At 41.0% G+C, this 11,929-nt stretch overlaps 1 protein-coding gene across 1 annotated transcript; it reads right to left on the reverse strand.

Annotated features, from left to right (window-relative positions):
- Positions 1-2,126: 2,126 nt before the first annotated feature.
- p3h4 (prolyl 3-hydroxylase family member 4 (inactive)) lies at positions 2,127-10,414 on the reverse strand. The gene is made up of 7 exons (XM_061712514.1): positions 9,850-10,414; positions 7,832-7,981; positions 7,573-7,744; positions 7,368-7,496; positions 7,120-7,265; positions 4,871-4,957; positions 2,127-2,710 (listed from the first exon to the last, which is right to left on the reverse strand). The coding sequence occupies exons 1-7, from the start codon at positions 10,294-10,296 to the stop codon at positions 2,561-2,563; spliced, it is 1,281 nt and encodes a 426-aa protein (XP_061568498.1). The 5' UTR covers positions 10,297-10,414; the 3' UTR covers positions 2,127-2,560.
- Positions 10,415-11,929: the final 1,515 nt, after the last annotated feature.

An 11,929-nucleotide genomic window follows, 5' to 3' on the forward strand; every position in this document is an offset into this window, starting at 1 on the left:
GGAGCTCAAGATCACTACCGAATGACTGCACCCAGAAATTCTCTATATAAAAGTTACGAACAGAATCGGTGACAGAAGGAAGCCTTTACGAAGTCCAACTCTCCCTGGAAACCAATCTGACTTACGACTGGCATGCAAACCAAACTCTCACTCACAGAAATTGTTTCTCAGTGTAGAGGTGCAAAGTAATTATTTATGGATTTCATCATCTGAGAAATGATGTCACTTAACTACACTGTGAAAGAAATGTTTGTTTTTTTTGCCTTCAGGGAGCCTGTAACAGTTCCAGGACGGTTATAAACTTGTGAAATGAACCCCACTCAGATAATAGTAGCCTTCATGTGGATTTATTTATCGGCTGAAGCCCAGAATAACCAGCAAATAAATCTAAACTCACATAACTGAGAGATATTAGCAAAGAAAAGCAGTTGCAAGTGTTGAAATCCCAGGAATCTAATTAACCCTAATTTGGCCTATGTCCTGTATCAAAACGCACACAAGTTACATAGATGCTTCTACAGTCATTACAGGACTGTCTCAGAAAATTAGAATATTGTGATAAAGTTCTTTATTTTCTGTAATGCAATTTAAAAAAAGAAAAATTTCATACATTCTGGATTCATTACAAATCAACTGAAATATTGCAAGCCTTTTATTATTTTAATATTGCTGATTATGGCTTACAGTTTAAGATTAAGATTCCCAGAATATTCTAATTTTTTGAGATAGGATATTTGAGTTTTCTTAAGCTGTAAGCCATGATCAGCAATATTAAAAAAAATAAAAGGCTTGCAATATTTCAGTTGATTTGTAATGAATCCAGAATGTATGACATTTTTGCATTACAGAAAATAAAGGACTTTATCACAATATTCTAATTTTCTGAGACAGTCCTGTATACGTAAGAACAAAGTACAGCTAGTTGACTAAATTTACTCACAAAAGTTAAAATCATCAGACACCGAGTGGAACTTGCTTGGCTTGCAACTGCATACGCAGCTGGACAGAAACCAACACAGAAAACATCACAAAACAGTTTGCTCTCAGACGTGAGTCCAGATATTTGCCTGAGTGCAATGCAGCGTGTTTGCAGGATGGCTAACGATCGGCAAAATGGGCAAAGCGCGGACAAAAATAGCTGTATATCAGAACAAGAAACCATAGCAACGACACACTACAAGCCAACGACCAATATGACATGAATCCGTAGCTCACTCTCAGTCTCGCAACACATTTCTATCCAAAAGCCCCCAAAAGGAGGCTGATGTCATGTCAGAAACTATATTTTTAGGTAGAAAAATGTTAAGCTCTACTGCTTTAAAAGGATTCACAGACTGGAGCGAGAAGAGATACGCCTTTGTTCAAAGAAGGTTTTGTTTATTTCATCAAGACAATGCCAAACAGCATTCCTGCGCGTGTTGACGCATCCCAGCTCCATATTTGCAGGGCCGTCACCTAGAGCAAGTATTTGGAACTTTACGGTGTGAAAAATCTGATCCAAGAGGTCCTGAACAGCCGACATCCAGCAAGAAAGGATTTTGATTTAATAAAGTTAATTTTGTCCAGGGCTTTACAATTTAAATTTGCCCATTCTTTTCATCTGACAAATTTCTTGTCTGACAAAAAGAATGAACAAATTTAAAAATAAGAAAGGATTTTACTTCCTGTGTTCCAATAATTTGCCTGGTCAGCTCCAAAACATTTTGTCGGAATAAAATGTGATGCAGCTAAGTGCTAAACATGCATCTTAGTATATGAATAAGTAAAGCCTATATGTTTCAGCACTTGATATATTCTTTTTAACTCCAGGCTCTAAATGATTTGCAGAGGTTGATATTCTGTTCATTTTTACTTTTATTTTGAAAAGCAGATGTATTTATCCCCACAGCTCTGTTACCAGTCTGTTCTCAGGCCCTGATTACCTCCTTAACCAAAAACTTTATGCTAATATAACCATGAAATCCAGTGCAGCATATTATAATCTGACATGACGTGTTTACTTTATTTTCAGTTTGTCACTTACTTCTTATTGGATTTATTTAGTCTTTAAGGTGCTTCATCTGTCTAGACCGCAGTCAAAAACTCCCAGGATCTCACCATCATATTAAGAGACAAAACAAAACAAGTATATTAAAATAATACTTTAATTCAAGAACAACTGATGAAAGGCACACAGTTGGTGGTTGAAAAATCATTTAGCATTTAAAAAAAACAAAACCCTTCCTTCTACCGCAGCACAAAGGTATTCATACATTACATTAAATTAAGACTGTAAATAAAAACTATAAGGAGTCATAAACATGTATATGTACACAAGCAAATGACTATTAAGAGAGGCTGATGGCAGCCAAGACTGAATCCGTCAATCTCTAATCTGGATCAACACGATGGATGAGTTTGTCCTTTTATTGCTCAGGTGGGGGAGAGTCAGTTTGCTTTTTTTGCTTACACTGTTGGGAATGTCAATGTTTGTTTGTAGAAAGGTCTTTGATATGTCGCCATGAGATGGGGGGGTCATAAAAGGGACAGGAAGCTTTCCGCTCAGCGACGGAGACGGACGTCAGTCTGCGTCTTCTCCAGTGTCCCATTTGGTTTTGGGTTCCTGCCACCATTCAGCCAGGAAAGACTCCTCGTAGTCCCCCATCCCCTCAAACTCAACATCAGGATGTTCTGAATGAGGGCTGGCCGCGTCCTCTGGACTTACGACATCCTAAAATGGGAAAGAAAACACGGACGGTCAAACAAAAGCAGGCTGTCTGCCATCTTACTGGTGTCATGTCTGGAAAAACTGATGCATTCCCCTTCTTTATGGCCGTGGATCTGCCGCCAGTGCAACCTGCAATTCAGCCTCAACGTTCATAGTTGTCCTCCCCCCCTTCAGCCTGGGAGGCGGGGAGGGGCCGGCCTGAGCTGAATGGATGAGGCCAAGTCTCTGTGGCCAACACCTCCCAGCTACATACCGCACGCTGCTGGCAGAAAACTCTGAAACCCCACCTCCCTCTGCAGCCGTCCTCCCCGTTCATCCTCACTTTGCTCTTATTTATTCTCAACAACAGCCCACATCTGATCTGCAAGCCCTACCTCTCGTGTTTAAGCGTCTCTTCATCTGGTCGACTTGTGGAGAGGGTTTAGGTTTTATCTGCTTTGGCATCCTGGACCTGAAATCTCTGGAATTTTGATCAAGCTCCTCAGAAATATATCAGATGGATGGATTTCAGTGTCAACAGATATGATGAGTGGAGTATAAAGAATAGACACTTTATGACCACAGCTGGAAAATTCTAAATAATAATACCTGTAATTAAAAAATTAAAGCTGGAAGCAGCGATGAACGGGACCTTGCGCGTGCAATTTTCACCAATTATGGTCAGGGACTCAAAACCACGTCTGATGGCACGACCCATGACTCTCTATGTCAAACCATTCAGAAGTTATAGCAGAAAATAGAGACAACCAATCAGAAGAAGGGGCGGGGCTAATTTTCCCCAATTACGGTCAAGGACTCAATACCGAGTCCGATGACACCACCCATGACTCTCTATGTCAAACCATTCAAAAGTTATGGCAGAATCACATATCGGCCAATCAGCTACTAGTATCACTTCCTGTTTAGTGTTGAAGTTTGACGCGGCGCCACTGCCACGCCATTTAACGAAAACTCACGATTTTGATAAATTTTCATCGTTAACGTCTTTTGTGTCTCCTGCGCGAGTTTTATGTTGAACGGACGATCCTGCTAGGAGGAGTTCGTTAAAGTACGACACCTGAAAATGGCATAAAATTGCGCCAAAATGACACGATTAATTCAAAATGGCCGACTTCCTGTTCAGTTTCGGCCATGGCGCCAAGAGACTTTTCTTTAAGTTGCAACATGATACAGGTGTGTAGCGATTTTCGTGCATGTACGTCAAACCGTATTGTGGGGCTTGAGGCACAAAGTTTTCTAGGGGGTGCTGTTGAGCCGTTAGGCCACGCCCCTTTTTGACACTATTAGAATACATAATTTTTCGCCACATGGGACGTGCGTGCCAAGTTTCACAACTTTTCGAGTAAGTTATGCACCTCAAAAACGCAATTGTTTTCGGATAAAATAATAAGAATCGTACCGATTTCAATAGGGCTTCGCACAAGCCTTGCTGGTGCTCGGTCCCTAAAAAAAGAAAAAGTAATTACGGTGAATCTGAATGGATGCTTTCAGTAATCCTCCTGCCAAACTCATTTAAATGAATCCCAGTTAATATGACTGCAGAGCAGCAGGGCTTTGCAACCAAAAGGCCTTGTGGGATGAGTTTTTGTGCAGGATAGCTTAGCGTATCCGACATTAGTCAAAAGGAGCTTCTTTGGTTAGAAAATTCAACCAGCTCTCAACTCACAGGAAAAAGCTGCCTTGCAACACGGACATTCAAATCTCATGTGAATCCTCCTCTCTCCCAGGATAATAAAACAATGCAACCCCCAGATTTTGCGTTATGCATCAACCGCGTGAGTGTCGTTTCAAAGACACCGGCTCGCCTCTTCAGCGGCTGAGAGGAAAAGAACCATTTCTGACGGTGAAGGCCGTCAAAAACAGGCTGCTGTTTTTCCGACTGCAAAAAGACAGATAACTCTGTGATTTCCACATTACCTCCGACGCAAATCAAGTTTTTAAACCATGATAAAAGGTGTCAGCATGGTGTTTTCACAATGGATGGATGATGTAGGCAGTCGACACCACGGCGGAGTCATTCTGCCTGAGACCCGATGATCCTAACACATATTCAGACGACCGTAGAGTTGTGGGCGGGAAGCCGCAGCCAGAAAAGCCGCGGAGGCAGAGGTATTTCAAAGCACAGGGTACGTATATACTTATGCAGGCCGCATAAAACTGTACCTCGTCGTCGTCCATCTGTAGGTAGTTCAGTGCAAACTCCAGCATCTCTTTCTGTTTGGCTGTCATGTTAAAATATCTCAGGGCCTCCTGAAAAAATGAGAAACGCCAACGTCATCGCTTGTGTCGACTCGAACAGCAGGTGAGAACAATTTTACAACAAACATAAAAGTTGTGCAAGGTTTTTTTTTATATACCAAAAAAAAAAAACTCAGTTTGGAAGCTTTCAAGTTTTACAGTAGCGTCAGATGTATTTCATAGGACAAGGAGGTTTATATGCTCCATAAACAGCTAGAACACCATGTTAAAAAGGGGCAAACAAGGCTTTCTGTATGTGATTATGAGTTCCTAATTACCACTTTGAGACTGCTTTCATGTTCCAGCCAACTAAGCTACATACAACTGATAGTTTGCTTTGCTTAAGGGTAGGAATTTTCTGTCATGACTCCTTCCAGTTTTCTGTTTGATCTTGTTGTATTGACTTCTCTCGTTTCAGACTCCCCTTCCCTCGTATGGATTCGTCCGTCTCCTTGATTGTCTGCTCCCGCCCTCATCATTTTCACCTGTTCTGTGCGTGGACATATAGTCCCTTTATTTGTTCATTTCCAGTTCGTCTTTTTGTCACCGTGCGTTTACTCGAAGCCATTATTGCTCTTTAGTAGTTTCTAGTTTCCTGGTTTTGACCCCTGCCTGTGTACTGGCGGACCCCGCTTTTTGCCTAATACCTGTCTGCCTATTTTCATCTACGTCAGGGGTCGGCAACCCAAAATGTTTAAAGAGCCATATTGGACCAAAAACACAAAAAACTAATATGCCTGGAGCCGCAAAAAATAAAAGGTCTTGTATGTATAAGCCTTAGAATGAAGGCAAATGGCGAAAGGCGAAATGTCGAGAACAAAGTCGAAATGTCGAGAACAAAGTCGAAATGTCGAAATGACGAGAAAAAAGTCAAAATTTCGAGAAAAAAGTCAAAATGTTGAGAAAAAAGTTGAAATGTTGAGGAAATAGTCAGAATTTCGTGAAAAAGTCGAAATGTCGAGAAAAAAGTCAAAATTTCGAGATTAAAAAGGAAAGGAAAAGGGAAGAAAAAAGAGAAATAAGGAAAAAAAGAAGAAAAAATAAAAAATAGAAATAAAAAAAGAAAAAAGGAAAAAAAAAATGAAAAAAGAAAAAAGAAGGAAAAAATAAAAAAAGGAGAAAAAAAGGTCAAACATTTTTGAAAAAGCCCCAGGGAGCCATCAGGGCGGCGCTAAAGAGACGCATGCGGCTCTAGAGCCGCGGGTTGCTGATTCCTGATCTACGTAATATTGCCAAAATCAGACACATCCTGTCACAGAAAGATGCTGAAAAAATAGTACATGCATTTGTCACCTGAAGGTTAGATTACTGTAACTCCTTGTTATCAGGCTGTACAAGCAAGACGCTAAAGTCTCTGCCGCCGCTTGTGTGCTAACAACTGGGAAAAGAGACCATATCACCCCAATATTAACCTCCCTACACTCGTCCTCCTCACCTATAAAGTCCTGAATGGTCGGGCTCCATCGTACCTCAAAGAACTCATAGTTCCCTACTATCCTGCTAGATCACTGCGCTCACAGAATGCAAGACTACTTGTGATTCCTACAGTCTCCAAAAGCAGAATGGGAGGCAGAGCTTTCAAATTTCAGGCTCCTAAACTCTGGAATAATCTTCCAGTCTTGGTCCGAAAGGTGGATACTGTCTGTACGCTTAAAACCTTCCTCTATGAAAAATCCTATGCTTAGAGTCAGCTAGCCTGATGTTACTGTGTTTTGGGAATGTTTTGCTGTTCTTCTGTTTCTCTGATGCTGATGTTTTCTGATGCTTGTGTTTAATTTTATGTTTAGTGAAATCTGATCACTTTTATCACTGATGCTGATCTTTTTCTGATGCTTATGTTTTTATACATTATTTTATGATGTGTTATATCTGATCACTTTTATCTCTGTTTTTCCTGTTGCGAAGCGTCAAAAGATGACCTTTGTTATGATTTGATGCTATACAAATAAATTGAATTGAAATGTAATTGTTTACTTTGCCTCGCTGACGGTTTACCTGTGCACCGAACCTGCTTTCTCCAGTAAAAACCGTTACCCTGCCTAATGCCGGGTTTGAGTGGTGCTATAGGGTCCAGACTATTGCTGCTCCACCCTCAGCGTGATAGTTTCTGCTGCAGGGTCGGTGTCCTGCAAGGGCAGAGGGGTCAGGATGGAGGATGTTGCTGCGCGACTTACAGGCCGAGGCTGAAAGTCCTCTTCTGTGAGGCCCCACTGCTCCCGATAGAAACGATAGTAGGCCAGGTTTTGCTGCATCACCTTGTCTTCGGGGTCAAACAGCATGTAACTGGCTGCGCAGGGAGCAGCGTTCTTTACGTCATTCACTGGAAAACAGTTTGAGCATAAACAGCATCACGCATAGATCGCTGAGAAAACTCATTTAAAAAAAATTAAGAGATTAAGAGAAATTAAGAGATGGTTTGTACATTTATAATATGAAAACTGGAGGTAGTGATACATGGTGGCAACAAACTTCTCCACGAAGAAACCTCCGACGTTGGGCGTCAGGTTCTCCTCGCATTTCACTTTACATTTCAGCACGTCAGTGTAAAGATCTGATGGAGGTCAAAAGGAGAAAACATTACAGCGTCTCTGGTATGCAAATCTGCTCCCGAACTGCGCCGCCCGTACCTGCCAGGGTGGGATAGAAGTCCTTAAACTCCACGATCTCGTACGAGCCCTCGCAGCCGGCCAAGCAGAGGCTGTAGATTTCAAAATACTGTGTGATAGCTTGCTCCATGTTCCTGGCGCTGCTGCTGAAGTCGTCGCTGTTGTAGAGCGTCACACTTTTGAGGAAAACACTCTGTGTAGCAAAAAAAGAGTTAATATTAGGATTCAAGTATTCCAGGATCGTTTTTATTCATGCACAGTCGCAGTGTTGAGCACCCACTTCATAGGGCTGCTCCTCGTGGTCGATGAGATATTCCTCCACGTCAAACAGCGTCTTGTAGTAGTTCATGTTCTTGGTTAAAGGGGAATCATCTGGGTTTTTCTTCAGGAAGGTGTGAGCCGCTGCCACGGCCTTTTCCAAGTTGTTAAGCTGAAAGGGGGAAAAGGAGATAACAGATGTCACAAAGTGGCATTTTCAAAGCTTCCAAAAATAAACTATACCATCACAACACCATCTGTACCCACACAACGCCATCCGTCACTGTCACTGATACATGTCAGTCAGTATTAGAGCATATTTAGATGTTTGGAGATTCAAAGAAACTTTACTATGACTGTGCACATTTTCCTGGGGTCTTAGTGAAATGTCTCTGTGGTGATTTGGTCAAAATACCTCTGATATACGGTACAAAAGGTCCCTTTTTTAACCATGTCTGAGCAGATCTGCGTGCACAGCAGCTGGTTTCAGGGGGCAGAGTCAACCATCCAGCTTCACTAAAAGTGCAAACCATGTCAGAGGTACAATAAACATATAGCTGGGTTGTAGTTCAAGCACCCCAATAAATGGTGTCAAGCACAGAACAAGTGTTTTTTTTTTTTGGAGTAACTTGAGTATATTACATCATTTTGTTGATGTATAAAGTACATTTCTCTTTATACTCAAGTCTGTTTAAAACCATATTCATAAATAAGGATGCAGGTTGTGTAGTTTCAGAGGTGTAAATTCAATAATTTACAATGACAATAAGTGAGGAGAGAGTTGATAACAGCTCCAGCTTCTAGAGTCTCTTACTGAGGCTGAAGATGACTGTTGTCCATGTGGACACTACTGCACACACAAAATCAAAAAAATGTGTGTGCAGCATGAATGAATGATGTAGATACTCCCAAAATAATGTTCTCTGTCAAAGCAGACCCCAGAGGCCAGTTTTGTGTCAGAGAGAGCAGAATAGGGGGGTTGTTTCTGGGGAGCACTGTAAAGGCTGATTTATGGTTCCGCGTTACACCAACGCAGACCCTACGGCGTAGGGTACGCGGCCACACGCAACGTACGGTGCGCGTCGCCGCGCACCCTACGCCGTAGGCTTGCGTCGATTTAACGCGGGACCATAAATCCAGCTTTAGAGACGTGGCACACGCTCAAGTGGGTCCGCTGCAGAGCTCAGCACAGCAGACTCCTCATCTCCCAGACTAAAGTCAAAGCCAGTCCACCTTCCTCTCAGCACCGACAGAAAGCAGCTTTGTTAACGTGTTGCAACTTTTGCACACAGCTTTCAGCGTGAAAACCCACGTTTTACCAAACTCCTGCAAATCAATCAATGAGTGGTAGGGTAATAACGTTATTACTAAAGCTCTTGTTGACTCCTAATGTCTCATTTAAAAAGTTTTTAGGACTGTAACTTCCCTGTTAGAGGCCCGTACACTGAAAAAAAAAAGAATAAAAATAAAAAAAAGAATAAAAGAATAAAATAAAACTTAATTTGCATTTGTTCAAAAAACAAGACATTGTGAATTTTTTCCTTAACAAGCAGTATTTATGTACTCCCAGGCAATCTTTTCATTTACACACAAACAACAAGCAATGATCTTGTTGTAGATTGACCAACGTTTAGATGAAACATGCTTTATTTGTTTAAATAGAACACCACAGTAAACAATATCTTGCTTGATCTACTTTAAAGTAATTAAGGCAACTTTTTCGCATGAGATTTTTATGTAGATCAAGAAAGACTAGTCTTTGTATAAACTACTTAATTTTTAGTATACAAAATTAATTTGCATCAACTTAATTTTGATAGATAAAGTAAACTTAACACAATTAAGTTGACTGTACTTGCAAAATGTATTATTTACATACAAAAAATTAAGTAGTTTATACAAAGACTAGTCTGATCTACATAATAATCTCATGCAAAAAGTTGATTTATTATTTTTTTTAAGCAGATCAAGCACAATATTTGTATCAGTGTATTGTGTTGTAATGTGTTGCCACATTTACGCAGAAGCCGCTGGTCTCACCTGGTAATAAGCAAACTGTATGTACCGATACGGTGTCCTTTTCTCAAAATTTTCCAGCACATCCCTGCGAGGGTAGGACTGCTTAAACACCGGGAACTCTGCCTTGCACTTCTTAAGGCAGGCGGCTCGGAGCAGGATGTGGCGCACGACGCGCAGGCTGGTGTCGGGGATCAGGGCGTCGCTGTCGCGGCTCTCGGAGCTGCAGTTGCGGCTGCAGAAGCGCTCGCTGTCCCGCAGCAGCCGGTGGAGCCGCAGGCTCAGCTCCAGGTACTGCACGCTCTCCTTCCACTGGTGCGCCGCGTACTGCTCCATGGCGTAGCCGTACGCAGACTCCAGCGGCATGATGTCCTTCTGGGGGAAACTTCGGAAGCTGTACTTCTCATACTGAGCCTGCACCAGCAGGACGGGGACGAGCAAGGCCAGGCACAAGCCGCTCGGGAGCATCATCGCCTCCGCCGGCCTCCGACCAGAGTCTCTCCTTATTCTTTTGAATGGATCCGGAGAGACTTCCTCTGCTTTACCAGGGATTGCTCATGTCTGCTTGCACGTAGGCTCGGACACCCTCGCCAAGACAGAGAGTGGAAACTGCACATTCCTGTGCAGACTTTCACAATAAAAACTTTCAAGAGCCATGCACTCTAGTGGTGGGGGAAAAAAATGATATTGCAATATATTGTTGCGCTGTCTGTCGCAATAAATAATTACGGAAGAGTATTAGGGCCATGCAGGAGAAAAGATATTTGACAGGGAAAGAGATTTGTTTTTATTGTGCAAAAGTCGAAATGTCGAGATTAATGTTGAAGTACAATTTCGAGAAAAAAGTCGAAATGTTGAGAAAAAGTCTAAATGTCGAGATTAATTTTGAAGTGCAATTTCGAGAAAAAAGTCGAAATGTCGAGAAAAAAGTCGAAATATCGAGAAAAAACTCAAAATGTGGAGATTAATGTTGAAATACAATTTTGAGAAAAAAGTCGAAATGTCGAGATTAATGTTGAAATACAATTTCAAGAATAAAGTCAAAATTTCGCCTTTTTTCTCAACATTTCGACTTTTTTCTCGAAATTGTACTTCAACATTAATCTCGACATTTCGACTTTTTTCTCAAAGTGCATAATAAAAAAAAATGTTCCTCCTCTAAAATATTATTTAAATTTTTCTCCTGCCTGGCCCTAATACTCAAATATCGATATTTTATTACAACATACATAATGGATTTACGCGGTTGTCACTGCACCATTGTTCATGCACTTCAATGTGTCCAGCTGTACAGTGTTTATTTACAAGACTAGGAGGCAGTGAGGTATTATGCAAAATTAAGTTGCTTACTGACTTTTCAGTATTAGAAACAAAGCAGTGCACTGTCCTGGTTTAAATAAAACATGTTATTAATGTTCATGCACTTTAATCGTCCAGCTGTACAGTGTTTACGTTTACAAGCCTAGGAGGCAGTGAGGCTCTATACAAATGCACTTTCTTTGTACATTGTATGAAGTTTTGGCATTGACTACAGACGTTTTCCTTTTTATGGGTATTTTTTTCTTTTTCAGTCACATATATCGTTGATGAAATTTCTTACAATATATTGAATATCGTAGATATGGTGTATCGTGATATTATCGTTATCGTGGGCCAAATATCTCCACAGTATTGAATCGTGAGTTACCCGTATCGTCCCACCCCTAATGTACTCCATGTGCAAATCAGTACAATACATTGAAGACCTCGATTACACATTCGACATGTATTTTTCAATCTTTTTACGCATCACAGTATCTGTTTTAAACATAGGCTGTAAACACGGCTGTTTGCAGCTTCTTCTTTTTTTTAAATCTGAAGTTCACATGTATCTCAATCTAGCACAAGACACCCAGAAAACTGATGTAGAGTTTGCAAAGGCTGACTGAGCTGTTGTGATGGCACTTAGAGGCAAATAAACATTTAGTAGAATTGGAGGCTGTAAGAGAATGCCACAAATATTTAATTTTATAGACCTGCTGATTCGCAAAAGAAGTCACAGAATTTGTGATTTTATAAATTCCCAAATTTGGAAGAAGAAAAAATGAAGAAAATAATTTCATAT

Source organism: Cololabis saira, chromosome 21, assembly GCF_033807715.1.
Source record: "Cololabis saira isolate AMF1-May2022 chromosome 21, fColSai1.1, whole genome shotgun sequence".
Classification (NCBI taxonomy): Eukaryota; Metazoa; Chordata; class Actinopteri; order Beloniformes; family Belonidae; genus Cololabis; species Cololabis saira.

Coding starts and splice junctions, on each gene's coding strand:
- p3h4 (XM_061712514.1), bottom strand. CDS start 10,296: ATGATGCTCCCGAGCGGCTTGTGCCTGGCCTTGCTCGTCCCCGTCCTG. Junction 4,958..7,119: donor AGGACTTTCAGCCTCGGCCT/GTAAGTCGCGCA, acceptor TCATTTTTTCAG/GAGGCCCTGAGATATTTTAA. Junction 2,711..4,870: donor TACAGATGGACGACGACGAG/GTACAGTTTTAT, acceptor TTCCCATTTTAG/GATGTCGTAAGTCCAGAGGA.